This window comes from Dama dama, chromosome 33 (genome assembly GCF_033118175.1).
Source record: "Dama dama isolate Ldn47 chromosome 33, ASM3311817v1, whole genome shotgun sequence".
Lineage (NCBI taxonomy): Eukaryota > Metazoa > Chordata > Mammalia > Artiodactyla > Cervidae > Dama > Dama dama.
The window spans coordinates 39,632,382-39,653,069 of NC_083713.1; the positions used below are offsets into that span (position 1 = coordinate 39,632,382).

At 44.1% G+C, this 20,688-nt stretch overlaps 1 protein-coding gene across 10 annotated transcripts in view; it reads right to left on the reverse strand.

Annotated features, from left to right (window-relative positions):
• TANC1 (tetratricopeptide repeat, ankyrin repeat and coiled-coil containing 1) overlaps positions 1-20,688 on the reverse strand; it is a 245,557-nt gene that overhangs the window by 63,175 nt on the left and 161,694 nt on the right. For 8 of the 10 annotated variants that reach the window (XM_061135350.1, XM_061135357.1, XM_061135354.1 and 5 more), the window contains 2 exons: positions 13,845-13,975; positions 12,627-12,813 (listed from right to left, as the gene is read on the reverse strand). In XM_061135350.1, the coding sequence (XP_060991333.1) occupies positions 12,627-12,813; positions 13,845-13,975 (318 nt within the window). The remainder of the gene's footprint in view (positions 1-12,626; positions 12,814-13,844; positions 13,976-20,688) is intronic. The other 2 variants (XM_061135353.1, XM_061135351.1) reach the window with 1 other exon arrangement.

Sequence of the window (20,688 nt, forward strand, 5' to 3'; positions counted from 1 at the left end):
GCAAGACTTCAATGGGAGCATACTGGGTCAGAGTGTATTCAGGACCCAGACGCCTGGATTAAGCTGCTTCATCAACATACACACTTTATCAGCAGGCTGGTGAATTAGCTCCAACAGAGTCTGTTATCTGGGATCAAAGGGTCCGAAGCGGGTTTTCTTTTTACAATGCTCTTTATGGTTTAGAAGTAAAGACAAAACAATTTCCTCCTGTGATGTGACTGCAGGGTATCCTATCACAATTTTAAAACTGTCTTTGCTCCTGGACTTATCATCCACTGCTCCCTCCTTGTTTAAAAATCCCTCCTATCTGCTGAAGCCTCCTTAGAGGATTTACCATTAGCTGATCCCTTCCTTTTCTGAACAGCACAGGGCCTGGCCCATACTCAATGCTCAGTAAATGTTTGCTTATTCAATGGATGAGCTCAAACTACGAAGGCAGGACATTTACTCTCACTGTTGTTGGTTCAGGAAAGCTGGCATTGAGTCTCTAACCAAAGTGTAAGCTGATTTGGGATGGGCCCGTCACACCTTTAGGGGACTCCTAACATTTCCAAGTATTCTAGCAGGAGGATTACTACCAATTTCTCCATCTGTTTGGAATCGATCAGTCTTCATTGTGCGTGTTTTTTAAATGGGCCATTCATATGAGCATCCGTTTGTTAAGTATGACTCTTTCCATCCTAAAAATGCAGGTGGTGCTAGTAATAACAGTAGCGAGTATCTACTGAAGGTTACTGTATATCAGGGATTGTGCTAAGGGTTTCATAGGATTACCTTAATTTATTAATGAGATTATTGCCTCAATCGTCATTAGTTACTAATGATAATCTCTTAATAAGCTATGATTGTGTCACAAACTTTCATTTTGCAGTCCAATGCTCAGGACTCAAAATGCTTTTCCTGAAGGCATGTTGTAATTAGCCAGGTTCCAAGACAACCCCAACATCTAAGTTACAGTTCCAGGGTGGGGGTGACTGATCTGGTTTTTAGGCTGTGGTTGTTTTATCTGAGGGATCATATTCTTAAGGTGAAAAACAAGGTCCAAGTGACGTTCTTCTTCATTCGCTCTCCCTGAGTGCCATGCACTTCTGAATCAAACCTCTATCTCAGACCTCAAGCAGTGGGAACAGGGACTCCTCACTCCATGTTACAAATGACAGCACTGGAAGCAGGACTTCAGGGGCCCCAGCAGCAGCCAGGCAGGGGCAGTCTGGTCAGGGCTTGTGCACTGCAGGGACAGGCTGAAGACCCAGTTCTGTCAGCTCAGCCACAAGTTCCCAGGCCCTGACAAGCGGCATCATTCAGGTCAGGGAGAGGGAGGGAAGTGCGGGGGGGTGGGGGGAGGCGAGGAGGAGAAAGGTCCCCTGCTGCTGCTGGGAAGAAAGGTCCTAGATGGGGCTGCAATTTCAAAAGGAGAATATTACATAAATTTATGTTTGTAAGTAGAAGACCCTCCCACTGCCCTTATGAAGTTCACCTAAGAGATGCATTCCAGCGTCCACCTTCAGCCCTGGTGAAAGGCAGGCAGGTGAGACCCTCTGAAGCCAGGCCCCTCCCACAAAGATGCTCCACTAAGACTGCCCCACTTCACAACCTTCTTCCCGGGGATCCCAGGTCAGGCTACTAGCTGGAAGCCCAGGCAGTGAACTTTCATCTTGGTTCAGATATGATGAAGCACTGAAATAGATCCAGGAGGGGCAGACAAAGGCTCCAGTTTCCCCATCCAACCTAAGAAGCACAACAAATAGGACAAACCCACAGCCTCCAAGAAAGGGAAAGCAGGTCTTAAAACAAATGACCTGCTACTCAAAAATACCTATTCTTCCAGGCTAACAGGAGTATACTCCTGATTAAGTTAACACAGTCACCCTCAAGTTGACCACACAGGGCAATATCCTAAATATGATGATTAAAATAAAATACTCTGAAAAATAAGGGCTGTTTGACATTTTCCAGAGCCTGGATAATCTTGAAAAGTCCCTTAACAACTGAAAAATTCTATCGTCTTGTTCCTTCAACTAGTACAGATGCCAAGAAAGTGCAAGTGTTAGTTACTCAGTTGAGTCCAACTCTGTGTGACCCCATGGTCGCCAGGCTCCTCCGTCCGTGGAACTCTCCAGGCAAGAATACTGGAGTGGGTTGCCACGTTCTTCTCCAGGGGATCTTCCTGACCCAGGGATTGAATCCAGTTCTCCTGTATTGCAGGCGGATTCTTTACCATCTGAGCCACCAGCGAAGCCCAGTATAGATGCCAGTGTTCGTCAATTAAGTCTTGCCACTTTCACTTCACTTTCATCATCACTCAGGCTGGGTCTCAGTCACTCTGCAAATAGGCAGGATTCTGTAAAACGAGTGACTTATTAGGCGTTATGGTTTATCAAGCTACGAGGTTAGGCTGTGCCTTGTAAGTTAGTATTAAATTAGGTTTGCTCATTTACTCACTTGTGATACTACCTCTAACTCTCCATGTAACCTGAAAACTCCCTTGAGGCAGGGACAGTGGGTCATCTTCCTCAGAAGTAACAGCACATTTACCCAGACCTACTCATGAACAGGGCTGTACCACCTCCAAAGCACTTTCAAATCATGTTAAGACACATACATGATCACCATAACATGTGAGAAGCCAGGGAAAGGCTGAGAACCATCAACACTACTTTATAGATACGGAAACACACTGGGGAAAAACTAACCAAACTCACACACACACACAGGTTAGTGGTACTTCCATTACCTTCTGACTGCACACACACAAAACTCCCTTTGCCTCGCACGGTTCTCATCATGTAAAAGGAGTTGTGTAAAAGTATCTGTGGCTATATTGTAAAGTAATAAGCCTCCAAGTAAAATAAATAAGTTAATTTTAAAAAAGAAGTATCTGTGGCTAAAAGTATTTTGCAGTTCATGAAACCTGCCTTGTTAAAAACAGCCCCCGGGCAGCAGCTAGTGGAGAAAGGTCAGTCATGAGGGAGCCAGGAGAGAGAGTCAGGGTTGCCTGGGAGGTGGGGGAAGCAGAGACAGGGACCCACTTGGTCATTAAACATTGTGCTCTATATGGCACTTCAATAACGCAATTCCTTCCTTCTCCTTCCCAGCCTTCCTCTCATCCCCTCTTTGCCTATAGAAGGTTCTTTCTATGTTAATGTTCACTTAAACTAGAATTTTAAAAAATAAACAGTAAAGTTCAGGGTCCAAAAAGTAGTTTCGTGGGCTCTAAATCAAGTTGTAAGTTTAAAAGAACACCAGGAAATAATCTGATTATGGCACCAGTCCAGAATTGTTTAGGAACTAAGGGCCATTGGTATCAAACCTATACATAGGTAGAGTTGAATTCTTCTTTCTCCGAGCTCTGGAAAAGACAAGAGGTGAAAAATGCAAAGGGGCATGGGCTCAAAATCTGGCTTCTCAACTTTTTAAGAACCCACAAGAGGCTATCTCTCAGGGTCTGCTACTAGGAATGGGCACGTTTTTGTCTTTACTTTCCACACATAATCTTGTATGTTTGTGTTTCTCTCTTTACACTGGCTACAAGTCCTGAGTAAAACTTTCTGCCCACTTTAAAGCAAAATTAATAAAATTTTATCAACCTGACTCCTGACTTCATCTTTTCTCTCACTTTTTCCCCAACTCATGTTGCAGTTGTTAAGTCGCTAAATTGTGTCCAATTCTTTGCAACCCCATGGACTGTGTAGCCCGCCAGGCTCCTCTGTCCCTGGGATTTTCCAGGTAAGAATACTGGAGCCGGTTGCCATTTCCTCCTCCTGGGGATCTTCCCAACACAGGGATTGAAACCTGCATCTCTTGCCTTGGCAGGAGAAGTGTTTACTGCTGAGTCACCGGGGAAGCCCTCCTCCACCCATACCTTCTTTGAAAAAGAAAAATCTCGATTTAGTAAATGCCTATGAGCATTTCAAATCCACTAGGGAGGAATGGAATATAAATAAATAAGCATCCCTAGGAAATAAGAACAACAATAGTGGCTAATGTGAATATTATAATAGTGCTTACGGTCACAGGCCCTGTTCTAAACTTCCATCGTATCTCACTCAGTACTTCTAACAGTCCCATGGGCAAGAAAGCCCCAGAATACCTGAAGCCTCACTGGGCTCCAGAATGATGCTCTGCACTGCTCCAATCACAGGATTAGAAAAGCTTGTGAACACATCCCACATACATGTATTTACAAATTATGTTCACAGACTACACTAATTTATTATAATATGAAACATACACAAAAACATCATTTTGAAAAGATTATTAAACACCCCCAAATTGAAAAAAAAATTTTAAGCATCCCATAGATTGTCCTGCACTCTCCATTTTCAAAGCCAGGGATCTACGAAGAGAGCCCTTTGTCTCTCCGTAGGTGGTAGAGAAAAATCAGATAGAAGGGCACATGTCAGGTGCCTCCTATATCATGAGAATGCTGTCCTCCCCATTCAACTGAAGAAAAATAAAATACCACTAACAAAACCCAGACAAACATCTTTCAACTTCTATATTCAGTTTAATGGTTAAGAAGAAGAGTTTAAAAGTTAAAATAAGGGACCAGTGAATTGAAGATGAAACAAAAAAGAAAGTGATTGCTTGCTTATGAAAGTCAGAGAAGAGAAGAAGTGAATAAAAAAGGAAAATCCAGCTAGTGCAGACACCGCCTTCTTGGACCCACCAGGATGAAGATCACTAGCAACTCTGGGAGGGGAACACCGTCTAACCAAGATCAAGATCAGGGAAAGATCAAGGTGACAGGTCCAAGAAGCCACAAGCCCACTACCTGGAGCTCTGGACCCAAAAGCCGCTTGCCCTCCTCTGCTGTGCACTCACACCTCGCACGCTCAGGCTGCCAGGCCACACACTGCATTTCCCCAGGAGACACCAGGGAAGACTGCAAGGATGAACCCAGTCTGCAGGAAACCTCCAGAAATGCCAGCCAGTGCCTCTCCCTCCGCCCCGCCCACACACTAACAAACCACAGGAACAAAGTCTGGGGCTCGTCCGCCTGGGTGACGTTCTCACCTCCCGCAGCCCGGCAGGCACAGCTTCCAGTGAAGACACTCGGGCTGATGGTGCTCACCTGGCAGGATGCAGGGAGGGGGCCCTGAGTTACCTCTGGCTCCACGGGGCTTTCTGGCTTCTCCTCCCGCCACGCTGCCTGGACAGCAGCACGAGGCTCCCCTGGACAGCCCTGTGGAACCGCCGAGGGTCCTGTGACGGGCAGATCTCTGCCCCAAGTCTCCGGCTCAGCGCCCACTGCGTTGCACAAGGCGCTCTGCTGTGCCAGGCAGCTAGGCCGGGACTCGAGTCACAGCCACGTGGTCCCAGCAGGGCTCAGCCGGCCTCTGAGACAGAGACACCTGAAGGGGCAGCTAGGGCAGGGCGCAGGGGAGGGCAGGCAGGCCACACCGGCCAGCCTCAGCCTCGCCCCACTGGCTCCAGACTCTGTCTGAAAGGGCGGGTAGCAGCCTCCAGAAAGAAGCCTGCAGACTCGAACAACATGAAGTTTTCCGGCAATAGCACATGTCACTGTGCACTAGTACAGCTCACAGACCCTCAGCACTGAAGGCCTAGACAACGGAACTTCTCGTTAAGTCCACTGACGCCACAGTTCCAGACCCTTCCAGGAAAGAGCATAAGGCACTCACGTTTAGTGGTTGGTATTATCCACGGGAAACACCTCCCTTGGAGAGCACTGCCCTGTCTTACACCCTTTGCAGCAGTTGACAGCTTGCTCAGGTCTTCAATGGCAGGGACCATTCTGTCATTCCACAGGGAGACAAGTTTTAAAGCAGATGCTGTAACTATCTCTATCGTCCCAGCACTCAACAAATGTGCTCCTGGTATGCAGTTGGTGTCCATAAATGCTTCAGACAAAACAGCCTGGGAACTCCCACCATGGTCTGAACACAAGTACAGCGGGCGCTTTGCTGATTCACATCACCACCAAGGACTTCTTTCCCATTAAGGGCCTTACTGAATAATATATGTAAAGGCAAATTTTCCTCCTTCACCCAAGAGATTAAAAAGCTTCTATAATTAAGGATGATTTTTTAAATTGCAGGCAGTGTAGCAAAATGAATATTAACACAGATTTGAAACACTCTAAATAGTTATTACCAAATCAATTTCAAAGTATTTCAATTTAGTAGCAAGCAGGGCAATACAGGTGTCAACAAAGCAGTATTAGCATAAAATCAAAAGGTCAGGATTGACAACAAGTTAAAAATGAAAATAAAGTACAATTAATTCCTCTTTGTGTGCCTCTTTCTGCATCTGATCACCTCCCCTGGGACACAAAGTTCAGAAAATGAAAGGCCTAACGCTTCCTCTGGCACTACTTTCATTTTACAAGCCAGGAGAGCAGAGAAGAGAGATGCAGGAAGATAAAAGTCGGCCCACAGTCACTTTTCTTTATGTCCTAAGCAACTGGGCAGAAAAACAAATATTATCAAACTCTAGCAAGGATCAGCAGGACCATAATCAACTGTCGGTATTTCACCACAAGCCACTTGTGCAGGAGCAATGTTTCTGTGAAGATATTCCCCTGCCTAAATGTATACCTGCCTCCCCACTTCAAAGAGAGCAGGGGAGGAACAAATGCAAGCTCCCTCCCCCACCCCCTAGAGAAAGGGGAAAGGCAGAGTCTGAGTTCTTGCTTCACCCTTTTCAAATACTGAGCACTTAATCATCCTGAAAGCTATCTGGCCTGGTGGAATGTGGTGGCTCAGTTGTTGGGGAGCAGGGCAGGAGGTGGGGAGATGGTGGGGTGAGAGGTGAGACACGAGGTCAGGTCGTCTTCTGCGTGGAATGCCCTCTTCTCCCCTCCCCTCATAGGGCTGTTCTAACACCGGCTCTCAACAAATCCAACACGCCACCAAAGTCATCTGGAGATTATAAGTGTCAGCAGGTAAAAGCAGATGGCAGAGAAAGCAAATGGAAGGAATGGTTAACCTCTAAAGGCCTCTCTCTCTGCCAGGATGTTTTAAACGGCTACCTGGAAATCCTTCTCCTGGGCACCTCTATCATTAATGGATAGGAAGGATTTATTAACATTTTAAAACTTGATAGGAAAACTGAGTTTTGCGTCTTTCTCTTCATCCAATACCCATCCTCTTTCTTTTGAAATAAATGGCCCATTTCTTTGAAATAAATACAAACATAAAATACTCATCATATGAAATACATAAAAATCAAACAATATCTTTGAAGCAAATAGTGCTTTTCAGTGACTTTTTAAAATCAGATTGGTTTTTACACAGATTCAAATGACTACACATACCGGTATATTATGCTTTATTGCATTTTGCAAAAACTGGTGTTTTTCAAATTGAAGCTGTGTGGGAACCCTGCATCGAGTAAATCCAAGCATGCCCTTTTTCCAACAGCATGTGCTCACTTCATATCTCTGAGTTACATTTTGGTAACTCAAAATATTTCAAACCCTCTACCAGCAAAAAAAGATAACTCGCTGAAGGCACGGGTGATGGTCAGCATTTTTTAAGAATAAGGTATCTTTTAATAAAAGTATGTAACTTTTCTTAAGTATAATGCTATTGCACACTTAACAGACTATGGTACAGTGTAAACAACTTTTACACTCATTACGAAACCAAAAAGAGTTCTGTGACTTGTTTTATTGCAACATTCACTCTACTGTGGCAGATGGGAATCAAGCCTGCAATATTCCTAAGGTCAGCCCGTACCTCACTTTTTTCTCAGCTGGGGATCATAATCTATGACTTTCCATTTGTAACACTTGGAAGCTGGTTATATTCAAGAGAGTGTCACTAAGAAAAAATGTTCTTACAGTCATGGAGGAAATACCTTTAAAAGCCAACTTCTTTATAAAGTCTTCCTTTTCAAAGCAAGTAATTGAAAAGCTGCTTCAAGTGAATGAGTACAGCTGGTGTCACATTTAGAGGTTCTCACATTGCAGATTTAAAAATCAGACACTAACTTCTACGTAATATCAATAATTTCAATATGTTAAGAATAAGGAATTTACCTTAGGGACAAAAAAAAAAAAAAAAAAAAAGACACTGTAGGGAATTCAGTTAATCTCATCTAGCTTAGACAGTATTTCTACATGACAGAATCATTAAGCTTCTAAAGAAGTTTATGTTGCGAGAACTTGGAGCTCCTGAAATAGGATAAAGTGAAACTGCACAACACAATGAAGGTGGAGCAGGAAGTGGTGAGGGTTCTGCTAAGCCTTCGCTCCACAGTTTGCTGCTGTTTAATTGCTAAGTAGTGTCCCACTCTTCTGCAAACATGGACTACAGCCCGCCAGGCTCCTCCGTCCATGGGATTTCCCAGGCACGAATACTGGAAATGGGTTGCCATTTCCTTCTCTAGGGGATATAAGAGACTGGAGATGATGTTGTTAAGCCACTAAGTTGTGTCTGACTCTTTGCGACCCCATGGACTGCAACATGCCAGGCTTCCCTGTTCTTCACCAACAATCTCCTGGAGTTGGCTCAAACTCATATCCGTTGAGTTGGTGATGCCATCCAACCATCTCATCCTCTGTCGTCCCCTTCTCCTCCTGCTCTCAATCTTCCCCAGCATCAGGGTCTTTTCCAAGAGACGGGAAGGGGTCCAAAAATTCCTCTATTGGTCAATAGCTTGCCCTTTCTCCTACTAAGCAGTTCCAAAAAGAAATTCTGTTCATCCGCAATGTATCAAAACCAGTAGAAACAGAACCAGGCCGGACACCCTGTGACGACCTGAGAAGGCTGTCCGAGCATGTGGGAACACAAGCCTCCCTTCACAGCATCTGTTAGTCAAAAATATTTAGACTGAATAGTATCAGCATGACTGAAGTTGGCTTAAATAAGGGGGAGGTTAAGGGGGAGGTTTGGGAATTTTTAAGGATGGCTTAGCACTGTTAGAAGTTTCCTCTAAATAAACTGTGCTAATACTATACATGGAACTCAGGTCTGAGCCCTGGATGGGAGCCTACAACTTCTGCAAAGCTTGTAATGCCGCGACAGCTGTGCACTCTTTACGCCAGCCCACCCCCAGGCCTTTGCTATTCTAGCCTGAGCTCCATAGGTTGACGAGTCTTAAACAACTTCAAATGGAAGATTAAGTGGAAAGCCTCTTCCGCCCTTCTCCAGGCCCCGTGTAACTTGGAACATGAATCTTAACCAGCCTGTTTGACAAGCAGCTGCCAGGCCTCCCAAAGCAGGAAGCCAAGATATCTCGCCTTCATCTCTGCCCACTGGGATTGCTGTGTTCTTGAATATTTCACTCTGTTGAACAGTTAAGATGCCCAAAAGGTGTCATTCCCAGGCTACACCTTATAAAGACAGACATGTTCTTCACGCTCCACCCCCAGCAATCACCAAACCACAACTGAGTCACAGATGCCTGCTCCCCAGAGAGGCGACAGAACCTGCATACCCTGTTATCAATTCAGGAGGAAGCTCTTTTCTCCTCTGGCCCAACCACGCCCACCTTTTCAAAGAGCTGTGGCTAGGTCTGCTGGAGAGGAAAGGCTTTTTTTCCCTTCTCCTCCCTATCACACCTCCAATGTGTCCCTTGGCAGCAGGTTCTAATTCTGCAGGTCTGAAGGAGAGAGAACAGAGGAACATTGTCACCAGCACTGTATTTCTCCCTCTCGGCCACCTACGGTCCTGGCTTCCTAAAGGAGCTTAGGGAACCAGGCAGGAAGCACAAACTCCTGGAGCAGGGGGTCTTCGCTGAAAGAAGGACTTAGGCACCACCTCCCACTTCCTCCCACGTTCATCTCAATCGTCAGCATTTTTCACATTCAGCTGAGTTAAAAGGACATGTTGACTTTAGGCAAGGAATGAAAGACATCCTCAATGATATGAAATGAGTTGCTTAACGACAAGACACAACTTACAGTACAGATGGCGTGAAAAGACGATGCCGACTTGGAATGGGAATCCCACGCAGCTTCTTTACAAACCAACTAAACCATTCCCTCCTTCAATGAAACTTGACAGCAGCCATAATTCTCTTTCCTTAATTTCTCATTCCCAACACCATGCTAGGAGCCCAGTAGATAGAAGGAATAAGATAGATGAGACCCCCTAACCATGTGGAAAGTGAAAGTCGCTCAGTCGTATCCGACTTTTTGTGACCCCATGGACTGTATGGTCCATGGAACTCTCTAGGCCAGAATACTGGAGATAGCAGTAAATAAGAAAACAAGAATAAGTAAACTGAAAATATTGAGATACTATGGACAGCACACTATAAGGGCACTAACCATTCTGGGTTCAGCAGGGACTGTATTAAATCAAGTACTAATTGAGAGCCTTGATATTCCTGCAATTCAATCACTCAATGATAATACAAAAAACAAACCAGCAACTTTTCCCTCTTTAGGACACCTTTAAAATTGCAGCAACATCTCTTAATGAGAAACAGACAGAGGCACAGAATGAACGTGGGTAGTTTTCTGTCATTGAAAAGTTTTCTGTCAAAACAAGAAACTGGCTTGGTTATAATCAGAGGCTGCGATGTCAATGCCACAATACAGAATGAAGAGAAAAAGCTATTAAAAAAATAAAAATAAAAAACTAGGACTTCTCTGGTGGTGCAGAGGATAAGAATGCCTGCCAATGCAGAGAAAACAGGTTCAATCTCTGGTCTGGGAAGATTCCACATGCTGTGAAGCAACTAAACCCACACACCACAACTACTGAACCTGTGCTTTAGAGCCTGTGAGCCCAGAGCCTATGCTCCGCAACAAGAGAAACCACAATGAGAAGCCTGCACACCACAATGAAGAGCAGCCCCCAATCACCACAACTAGAGAAAGCCTATGTGTAGCAATGAAGACCCAGAACAGTCAAAAATAAATAGTTTTTTTAAAAGACCTGTAGCACTGGCCAATTTCCTGAAAGAAGACAAACTCTGAGGAGGAAAGGGTATTGCAGAAGAGCTAAGAACACTGTAAAGAAAGTCATCTGGCTATCACAGAATCAGTACCAGAGATCCATCAATGGTGGACACTTCAGAGACAGATGGGACATGAAAACAGAAGTAACACTGGGAAAAACTTGTTAGACAAAATAGCAGGTGGGGAAGCAGAGTTAAAAGAGAAAAGGGAATTGGAAGAATAAGCTCACTGGAAGGGCTTGAGGTGGAGTGAAGAGAATTCCGACCTGCTACAAAAACCAGTCACATGAAACTTCCAGAACGAGCTAGTCTGCAGAGACAGAAAGTAGATTACCCAGTGAGCAGGTCTGGTGTATGCAGGGAAACGAGGTGTGACTTCTAAGGGTGCAGAGTTTCTTTTGGAAGTGGTAAAAAATACTCCCAAAATCAGATCGTGGTGATAGTTGCACAATTCTGAATAAACACAAGCCACTCAAAGGTTTAAATGGATGAGTTAATTATATCTCAATGAGACAATGAAAAATGAAACAAAAACCCACTGAAAATCCTGATCCAAGAGATAACTGAGGGAACAGGTTTGCCTTCCTCTTGCTTCAGGGCCCCTCACAAGAGCTGTTACAAGGGCAACATCGAGAATGCCACGACCCCACCCAGGTAGCTCACGTATCTTCTGAGGCAATCTCCAAAATACAAACTGGATGAACCTGCAGTTTGGTTTTTCAAATTACACATGAAAGAAATTACAGGTGACTGAAGAAAACCAAGAGCTCAAATGCCACTGCATTTGGTTACATATTAACGTGGAAGGAAGCGGGGTTCATTCCAATAATAAAACATAACATATCCCTCAAAAACACGTGCATCGCTCAGCAGCAGGGAAAAGGCTGAGCTGCAGGATGGCATCAGTGTCAGACAGCAGCATGGCTTGAGAGCACAGGAAGCCGGAACAGCCCACCCCCAAGGCACCAGGCTGCAGACCAGGACACACCGCCACCCAGGCCCAGCTGCAGAAATGCAAACGCGTTCCTTCTGGGATGGGAGGTAAAAACAAGGGCTCTTAAATCCCCTGGTTGATTCTATTGTGCACCTGGGACTAAGAAACTACTGAACTCATCAGAAGACTCATTTATGATTTCCTCAAAAGAAGTATGCAAATAACTCAATTAAACATTCGCGTCACCTAGCCAACCAGTGTTAAGAGTCACAACTATACTCTGCGTCTCCAGACAATCTGTTCAGGATATCCACATGTACTTTGCAGGCATGGGTGTGGGGGTGGGGGCGGTGGACTTAGAAGCTCCAGGCCTCCAGACAGTGGTCAGATGCCATTAGAAGAAACGAAAGAATGAATACCTAGACATAAGTGGGGAGATCAGTGACCTTGAGATCTGGCTGGGAAGACTTCTCAATATGCAGGGACTTCATGGTCCCGTGGTGTGTCCTATACAAACCCAATACCCATCAAGTGGATTAGTGACAAGGAAAAATTTTTATAATGTCATAGGCCAGACATGATGTGGAAAATTTTTTACCATATGAGTCCAGGGTTATCAAATAAACACCAAGGAATATAAAAGCCAATGCTTCAACCACTCAGCTGTCCGTGGAACCAGTGCTATCTGCAAAGGACAGGGCAGTCCGAGCAGGCTGACCGTCACAGACCGCACACGCTAACACCCTCTTAAGAAGAGCCTGGAGAATGCTCTGGCTGAAATGCATGGAGCCATCACATGACTGAGCAGTGAGCATCTTACCTATAATTCCACTGTCCTTGCTTTCCAGGGTGGAACTAGGGCTGCTAATGGTCTCACAGGGACTTTTGTTGGCTGCCGTCTTGCTGACACAGCTATTCAAGGTTGAGCAGGGGCTATCGGTGCTAGGAGAGGCGGTGCTGCTTGTAAGAGTGGAGCAAGGGCTGATGCCTTGGCTCAGAGCTGTGCACTGCAAGATGAACGGAAGGAGGAGTTAGCACGTCTACACACCCCTTTGTAGCTTCATGGTTTTAGCATCAAAAACAAACAGGAAAATGGAAAACAGGTTTTCTTTTTTACAATCCAGGGATCTTAATATATACAATCTTCCAAAATTTAAAAGAGAGATCTCCCTAGTTCTGTTCGCCTTCCTGTGATCTTTTTTCTTAAGAGGGCAGTCTTGGAAATAATTTAGTGGGAATGCACATTTGTAAAGCAGAAACAGCAAACAGGCAGACTTCCTTTCATTTAAACTCTGCAGAAGACAAATGGGTTCTTTGACCTCTGTGAGGAAAATCTGGGAACTCTGTTTCTGTAATGTTTCACGAGCACGGCAACCTGATTCAATTTTTGGAAGATTTATGGGCTCTGCGATCCAGGGAAGGAGACTGGTGGCCACTGCGATCTCAATCAATGCCTGACACCCTCGCAGAGACCCTCAAAGGGGCAGAGGCTCTGGCCTCTCATTGCTATTCAGAGGTACACTTCTCATCTCGGATGTGGCAGGCTGCTGTTCCCTAGGAAGGGGAGTGCTCTTCCAAAGATGAACCTTTTGATCTTATTTTATTTTGTCTCCATTCATCTCCTATAAATCTTTTCCTCACCCCACTGACCCTCCCAAGTCTCAACCAATAAAAAAAAAAAAAAAAAAAGGCACAGCAAAGTGCATACCAAAGCAGCCGGATGAAAAGAATGGTGCTATAAAGATAAAAGTAGTATCATTCCTAAGGAGTTCTCTCAGCCACTTCATTTAGTTACTCTCCTCTGGGTGGTGACCAGAAGGTTAATGTGGACGTTTTTATAAGGTCTGCACCCTTTGCTTCTCCCCACCCCCTACTACAAAGGATCACAAACAAACTGTTGAAATGAATTTCAATACACAATGGCCCAGACTCATCTGGTCTGAACAACAACTTCCCCACTCAGGGTGGAGGCAAGACGATTATGCCGTCATTCATCCTCTGAGCAGATAAGACATGCAGTGTCTTCCTTGGGCATTACCATGGTTTCATTTTTTTCTTCAATGGTTATGTGTGTGGCACTTGGGATCCCTTCTCCCAGTAAAAATCCCAGCCTTGTCAACAGTTCTTGAGCTGCCGGCGAACAGCTCGGTTCATTATCGGCCTTTGCTTCTGGAACAAAGAAAGAAAACAATGAAGACACCCCTCTCAGGAATTTCAGTATTGCATCTGGAGGACTTGGCATTACAGCTGCTTGTCTGGTGCTTTTGTGTATTTCTATAAAATGCACAAAGTTTGACAGTGCTGCCTGTCCCCTAACAATACATTCTAATTAAGAGACTGTGACAGGTTAAGAAAACAGTAAAAGGGAAAAACCAAATGCACAGGGTGAAATTGTTGACCTGAATCCAAAGGTACAGTATCATTATCTGATAGCAAGTCCTACTTCCATGTCATGAGAAATGGGTACCTGAGACACCAAAGGCAGAAAAAGGCCTACTCTTCATCCTATTCTTGAAGGGCACCATGTGTCCAATGCCCACAGAAGGCTGAAAGAAAGTAAAATCCAAGTGGCATGCTGGCAGAGTGACTTGGATGCTGGGGGAAAACTGAAATGCAAGCTCTCATTAAACAAGGCAAGGGCACAACCACGTCAGTGGAAACTTCCTGAGCACAATCCATGGGAGTGAAAGTCAAAACCAGGATTCAAACCCAAGGGTCAGGCATCAGGGATCCATGCTGAAACAAAGATCTTAAGTCCCAGTAAACTGTGTCCCAAGAGACAGGACCCAGTAATACACCCTGCTGTCCACGAGGAGACGTAGAAAAACTGGATGTGCTTTCAGCACACTCCATAGTAATGCTGGAAGCATGTTCCACGTGACAGTCACAGGGCATGTTTGGAAGCCATGCCTTCCTCTGGTCTCCTTAAGGTTGGTCATCGTGCTTTGTGCACTCAAGAGAATTTTATTGTTGGATTTGAGTGTTGAGCTGTAGGTTAATCTTGTATCCAAACTCTAAGGGAACTTAATTATGGTTGACAAAATGATGTTCACTTCATTCTAACACCTCTCTTACAGATTTAAGCCAGCTCAGCTTCCATCAGGGAATGAAATAATGTATAAAGGAACCGTCCTTACACAGTTAGAACTTAAGAACAGCAAGCAACCTGCAACAGTCATTCATCTTCATGTTTTGTTGTTTTTTGTTAATTGTCTAGGTACCTAGATCCATACATTCATGAACCAATGTTCCCTGGATGTGGAAATCTGCAGATAATGGGTAATAGGTTATAGAAACATAAAATGAGGAAAAACCAAATCTGAGATATTACCTTTGACATACAGTATCATCACCAGAGTTCAATGCTAACTCTGCCTTTGGTAAGAAAATTCAAAAGACAATATAAGCAGAGCTGAGAAAGACCATCTTTATTATCCTCACCCACAATATCAGTTTTGCTAAGTCATGCTTGCAAGATGGCAGCTACAAGGGGAGTTAAATCAGCTGTATCCTCAAGGAAGGAAAAGTATCCCTGCCCTTGCCTGCTCTCAAAAGCTCCCAATGTTTAGGGTGAGAACAGCTGTTTCCCAGCCTGGATGTTTTTCAGTTGCTCTAGCATACTGCAGGGGTAAAATTAACCAAGACTTGATTGTTGTGGGTTGAAAGAGCCCTGATGTTTCTGGATCATTTGAGATAAACTCTTAACATGAAAGAGCAGTGGCCCCAAGCCAATGACAGGGGTAAGGGAGCCACCCCAGGGCGGGCCAACCACACCCTCAAAGCCACCCTACAGAAAGTTCCTTCCCACCACAGATCTCCAACCACATTCTCACTCTTAAGATACATGGGCACTGGTGAAAGGAAAGCAGGAACCCAACCAAATCATCATAGTCCAGGCACACCCAAGGGCTGGACCACTTCAGAACAGGATCCGTGCCGCCCTCCTCACCCTTAGGCTCTAGCAGGGCAGCCACTTTATCTTAGGCGGCAGCTGGACTGGAGGGAGAACAGGATGCAGCTAGACAGGGGAAGAAGTGGGTGAGGGGCCAGAATTCAGCCATTTCCCTCCTCCACACCCCTCCTTTCTTTTCAAAACAATCTCTACACTGTGACCCAATTGTGACTTGCCCCAGAATGTCTACCTTCTGGTTCAACTTGAAACACTCTGAGCAAAGAGCCAGAAATGACTCCCAGTTGGCAGCTGCTGTCACAGAATTCACTCTGTTGACAAACAGGACCACAACTGTCAACTTTGAGACCAGCATCCTATGTAGGTCCTGCAGCAGGGTGGGTTAGAATAGCAGATTCATACCAGACTGTCAAGGTTTTCAATTTAAGTGTGTGTGTGTGCACGCGTGCACACACAAATTCAAAGACAACTAGTCATCCAAACTATCCCCCTTCGGGCAAGTTGGGGAGCAGTGGCCATCACAGTTGCCCAGATACACAAAGGACATCCAAATTCATCATTAACTTGTTCTCTTAACTGTTCAACCTGAACTTTGTTGTTACCAAAGCTTCAAAACTCTACCCGGGTTTGGGATGAACGAACAAATGTTCTGTACTGTAGTTTTGGCATCCATTAAGGCACTGCAATTTTCTTTCTTCCAAAAGCTTTCCAACTGTCTTTTCATCTTACTCTTTCTACTAAAATGTCATCCTAGTGACCTTCTCCTCAGACGTCCCCTTCAGTCTGAATTCCTTAATCCACATCAAGCTGTCTTCATCTTTCCTTCCCTAATGCACAGGGCCCTCTCTTGCTGAACTTTTCATTCTGGCAGGACTCCTGGGTGAAGTATGACACTGCCATTTTGGGGAAGATGAGCTGCCTGGGAACACACACTCATATACGTGACTATGAAATGGAAATGCATTTCTCTTTTCATCGTCAGACACCAAATACTGAAATCTGAGCAATCAGAAAGAATTTTCTTTGAGTTAATGATTCCAAAATGACTTCCACACCAAAATCCAAATGGGATACTCTAGATAGTCTATTTCCATTCATGTGGTTAATACTAAATCACTCATCAATTATGGGTTACTTTACCCAATACAAATGGGCTGAGGATTGGAGAGAAAGACCTCATCTCTTGGCAATGCTCTGCTATCTCATACATTTATTGGGTTGGCCAAAAAATTTGTTCAGGTTTTTCTGTAGCATCTTATGGAAAATCCAAACAAACTTTTTGGTCAACCCAATAAATATCCAACGCATTTGTGATGGCTGTAATCTGAAGCTGAGAGAGCAATCAGCCTCACGCTCCCTAGGATCCCATAGGTAAGCTGAGAGTGGTTGTCCTCCCGATAATGTTCTCAGGCAATCCTTGCTTTCGAACCATTGTGGAATAATCATGTGGAGAAAAGCAAAGGCGATTTCTTCAATCACTCCCTGGCTCCTTCTAACTATTCACACTTATTGGATCACAGTTAGGGCACCAACATCCAGGTACGGTCACAAAGTGACTGTCTCCCCAGTTACCACCATCCTAACTTCAAACCTGTGTGTGCCCCTTATAACCATCCCCTCATCCTTCCCCCACACAGGCTTAGAGGAAAGGACTCCACACTAAAGCTATTCTGGACTCCTTACTGGGTGAGCCTCTCCAAACCTCAATTTCCTCATCATGGAAGTGGCCATCATCCACTTCTTTTTGATTGTGAAGTTCAAAACAAATATGAGAAACACCTAATAAACCAAATATCTTTGAAATAAGACACTGTATCAAAGGTGATCATTATTTCTACCAAATTTAACACTAAGAGCCCATTTTCTCACTATTATTACTTCACTTTCTGTTTTCATGTGCTGTGCTTAGTCGACTGCTCAGTCGTGTCCGACTCTTTGCAACCCCATGGACTGCAGCCTGTCAGGCTCCTCTGTCTATGGGATTCTCTAGGCAAGAATACTGGAGTGGGTTGCCATGCCCTCCTCCAGGGGATCTCCCCACCCAGGGATCGAACCCAGGTCTCCCGCATTGCAGGCAAAGACTTTACCGTAGGAGCCAACAGGGAAGCCCATGGCTCCCTATTTATGTTTAATATGTGTATGTTTCTCTTACATAAAAATACTTTTCTATTTAGAATTTTTCCTGCCTTAATTTAACTGTTTCTGAATTCACTATCCCTTCAAAACAACAAATTACCTCCTTCGGCTGAGTATCAAACTGTTCCAACTTGGCCCACATCTACTGCTCATTTCCTATCTAATAGTTCCCTCTTCTTAAAGCCAGACTCTACTACAACTGCAGAGGTCCTTCAGGATTACCAATGATCATGCCACCAAGAGAAGCCATTTCTCCCCTCTCCTCCTCCTCAAACTCAACAGAGCACTGAGTGTTGTTGATGATGTCTCCCATTCACTAAGCATGTAGCCTTGAAACCCTGACTTAACATCAGCTTCCAAGACAGTACTTCTGATCAAGTCTATTAAGTGCCACACAGCCTTGACTGATGTTAAATCCCTCCCTCTCTGTCTCTACCTGTCCAGGACCTGCTTTGTGCTCAACGTGTTGCTGTCCTTGCCTTCTCCACAAAGCTTTTCCAGTTTCTTTCTGGTTGCTCCCTCCCCTAAGCCATCACCATTCCCTGCTCCTTGAATTTCCAAAAATATTATTTATAGAGGAGCATCTATCTAGGCACCTGATCTGGTTCTGTCAATAACAGGTTTCTAGTCTGCAACATGAAAACATAGTTATCATGTTGTTGTTCAGTTGCTCAGTAGTGTCTGACTCTTTTTGACCTCATGGACTGCAGCATGCCAGGATTCCCTGTCCTTCCGGTGCTTGCTCAAACTCATGTCCATTGAGTTAGTGATGCCATCCAACCATTTCATCCTCTGTCGTCCCCTTCTCCTCCTGCCCTCAATCTTTCCCAGCATTAGGATCTTTTCTCATGAGTCAGTTCTTCACATCAGGTGGCCACAATACTGGAGATTCAGCTTCAGCATCAGGCCTTCCAGTGAATATTCTGGACTGGTTTCTTTTAGGATGGACTGGTTTGATCTCCTTGCAGTCCAAGGGACTCTCAGAGTCTTCTCAAGCACCACTGTTCAAAAGCATCAATTCTTCAGCACTCAGCCTTCCTCATGGTCCAACTCTCACATCCATACACGACTACTGGAAAAACCATAGCTTTGACTATATGGACCTTTGTTGGCAAAGTAATGTCTTTGCTTTTTAATATACTGTCTAGATTTATCATAGCTTTTCTTCAAAGGAACAAGTGTCTTTTAATTTTATGGCTGCAGTCACCATCCACAGTGATTTTGGAGCCCAAGAAAATAAAGTCTGTCACTGTTTCCATTGTTTCCCCATCTATTTGCCATGAAGTGATGGAACCAGATGCCAAGATCTTAATTTTTTGAATGCTGAATTTTGAATCAGTGTGCATTCTTTCACTCTCCTCTTTTACCTTCATCAAGGGTCCCTTTACTTCCTTTTCACTTTCCGCCATAAGAATGGTATCATCTGCATATCTAAGGTTACTGATATTTCTTCCAGCAATCTTGAATCCAGCTTGTGCTTCATCGGGCCCAGCATTTCACATGATGTACTCAGCATATAAGTTAAATAAGCAGGGTGACAATATACAGCCTTGATGTACAACTTTCCCAATTTGGAACCAGTCCGTTGTTCCAGGTCTGGTCCTAACTGTTGCTTCTTGACCTGCATACAGATTTCTCAAGAGGCAGGTAAGGTGGTCTGGTATTCCCATCTCTTTAAGAATTTTCCACAGTTTGTTGTGATCCACATAGTCAAAGGCTTTAGCATAGTCAATGAAGCAGCAGTAGATGTTCTTCTGGAATTCTCTTGCCTTTTCTATGATCCAACAGATGTTGGTGATTTGATCTCTGGTTCCTTTGCCTTTTCTAAATCCAGCTTGAACATCTGGAAGTTCTCAGCTCACGAACTGTTGAAGCCTAGCTTTTTTTTGAGCATGACCTTGCTAGCATGTGAAGTGAGTGCAACTGCGCGACTAACATTCTTTGGCATTGCCCTTTTTTGGGATTGGAATGAAATCTGACCTTTTCCAGTCCTGTGGTCACTGTCGAGTTTTCCAAATCTGCTGGCACGTTGAGTACAGCACTTGAACAGCATCATCTTTTAGGACTTGAAATAGATCAGCTGGAATTCCATCACTTCCACTAGCTTTGCTCATAGTGATGCATCATAAGGCCCACTTGACTTTGCACTCCAGGATATCTGGCTCTAGGTCAATGATCACACCATTGTGGTTATCCGGATCATTAAGATCTTTTTTGTGCAGTTCTTCTGTATATTTTTGCCACCTTTTCTTAATAACTTCTGCTTCTGTTAATATTCGGATCATTAAGATCATTTTTATACAGTTCTTCTATATATTTCACCACCTCTTCTTCTGCTTCTAGATCCATACTGTTTCTGTCCTTTATTGTGTCCATCTTTTGCATGAAACGTTCCCTTGGTATCTCTAATTTTCCTGAAGAGACATTATCATATAAGTTATCTTTAAGTTTTTCATTTCATGCATCCCATACTGAAACTGTCACCAAATCTTACCATTTCCTCTTTCAAAATGTTTCCTGAATTAGCCTTCTTCTCTCTGGTCCTCATCCTCTTCAGTCTAGATAACAATTAGACTCTGAATCAATTTTCTCATTTATTTTTATTTTCTCCTTCTCTAAGCTGGTGGTTCTCAAATTTGTGGTGTCAGAGCTTACCTTTAAAAATTAAGGACTCCAAAGAGCTTAGGCTTATGTGGATTGTGTCTATTGATATTCATCACGTTAGAAATTAAAAGTAGGAATTTAAAAATCTACGTTAGTCAACTTTAAGTTAAAAATTACATTAACAATATAACACTTTTAGAATAACAACCATATTTTTGATTTAAAAAGTTAC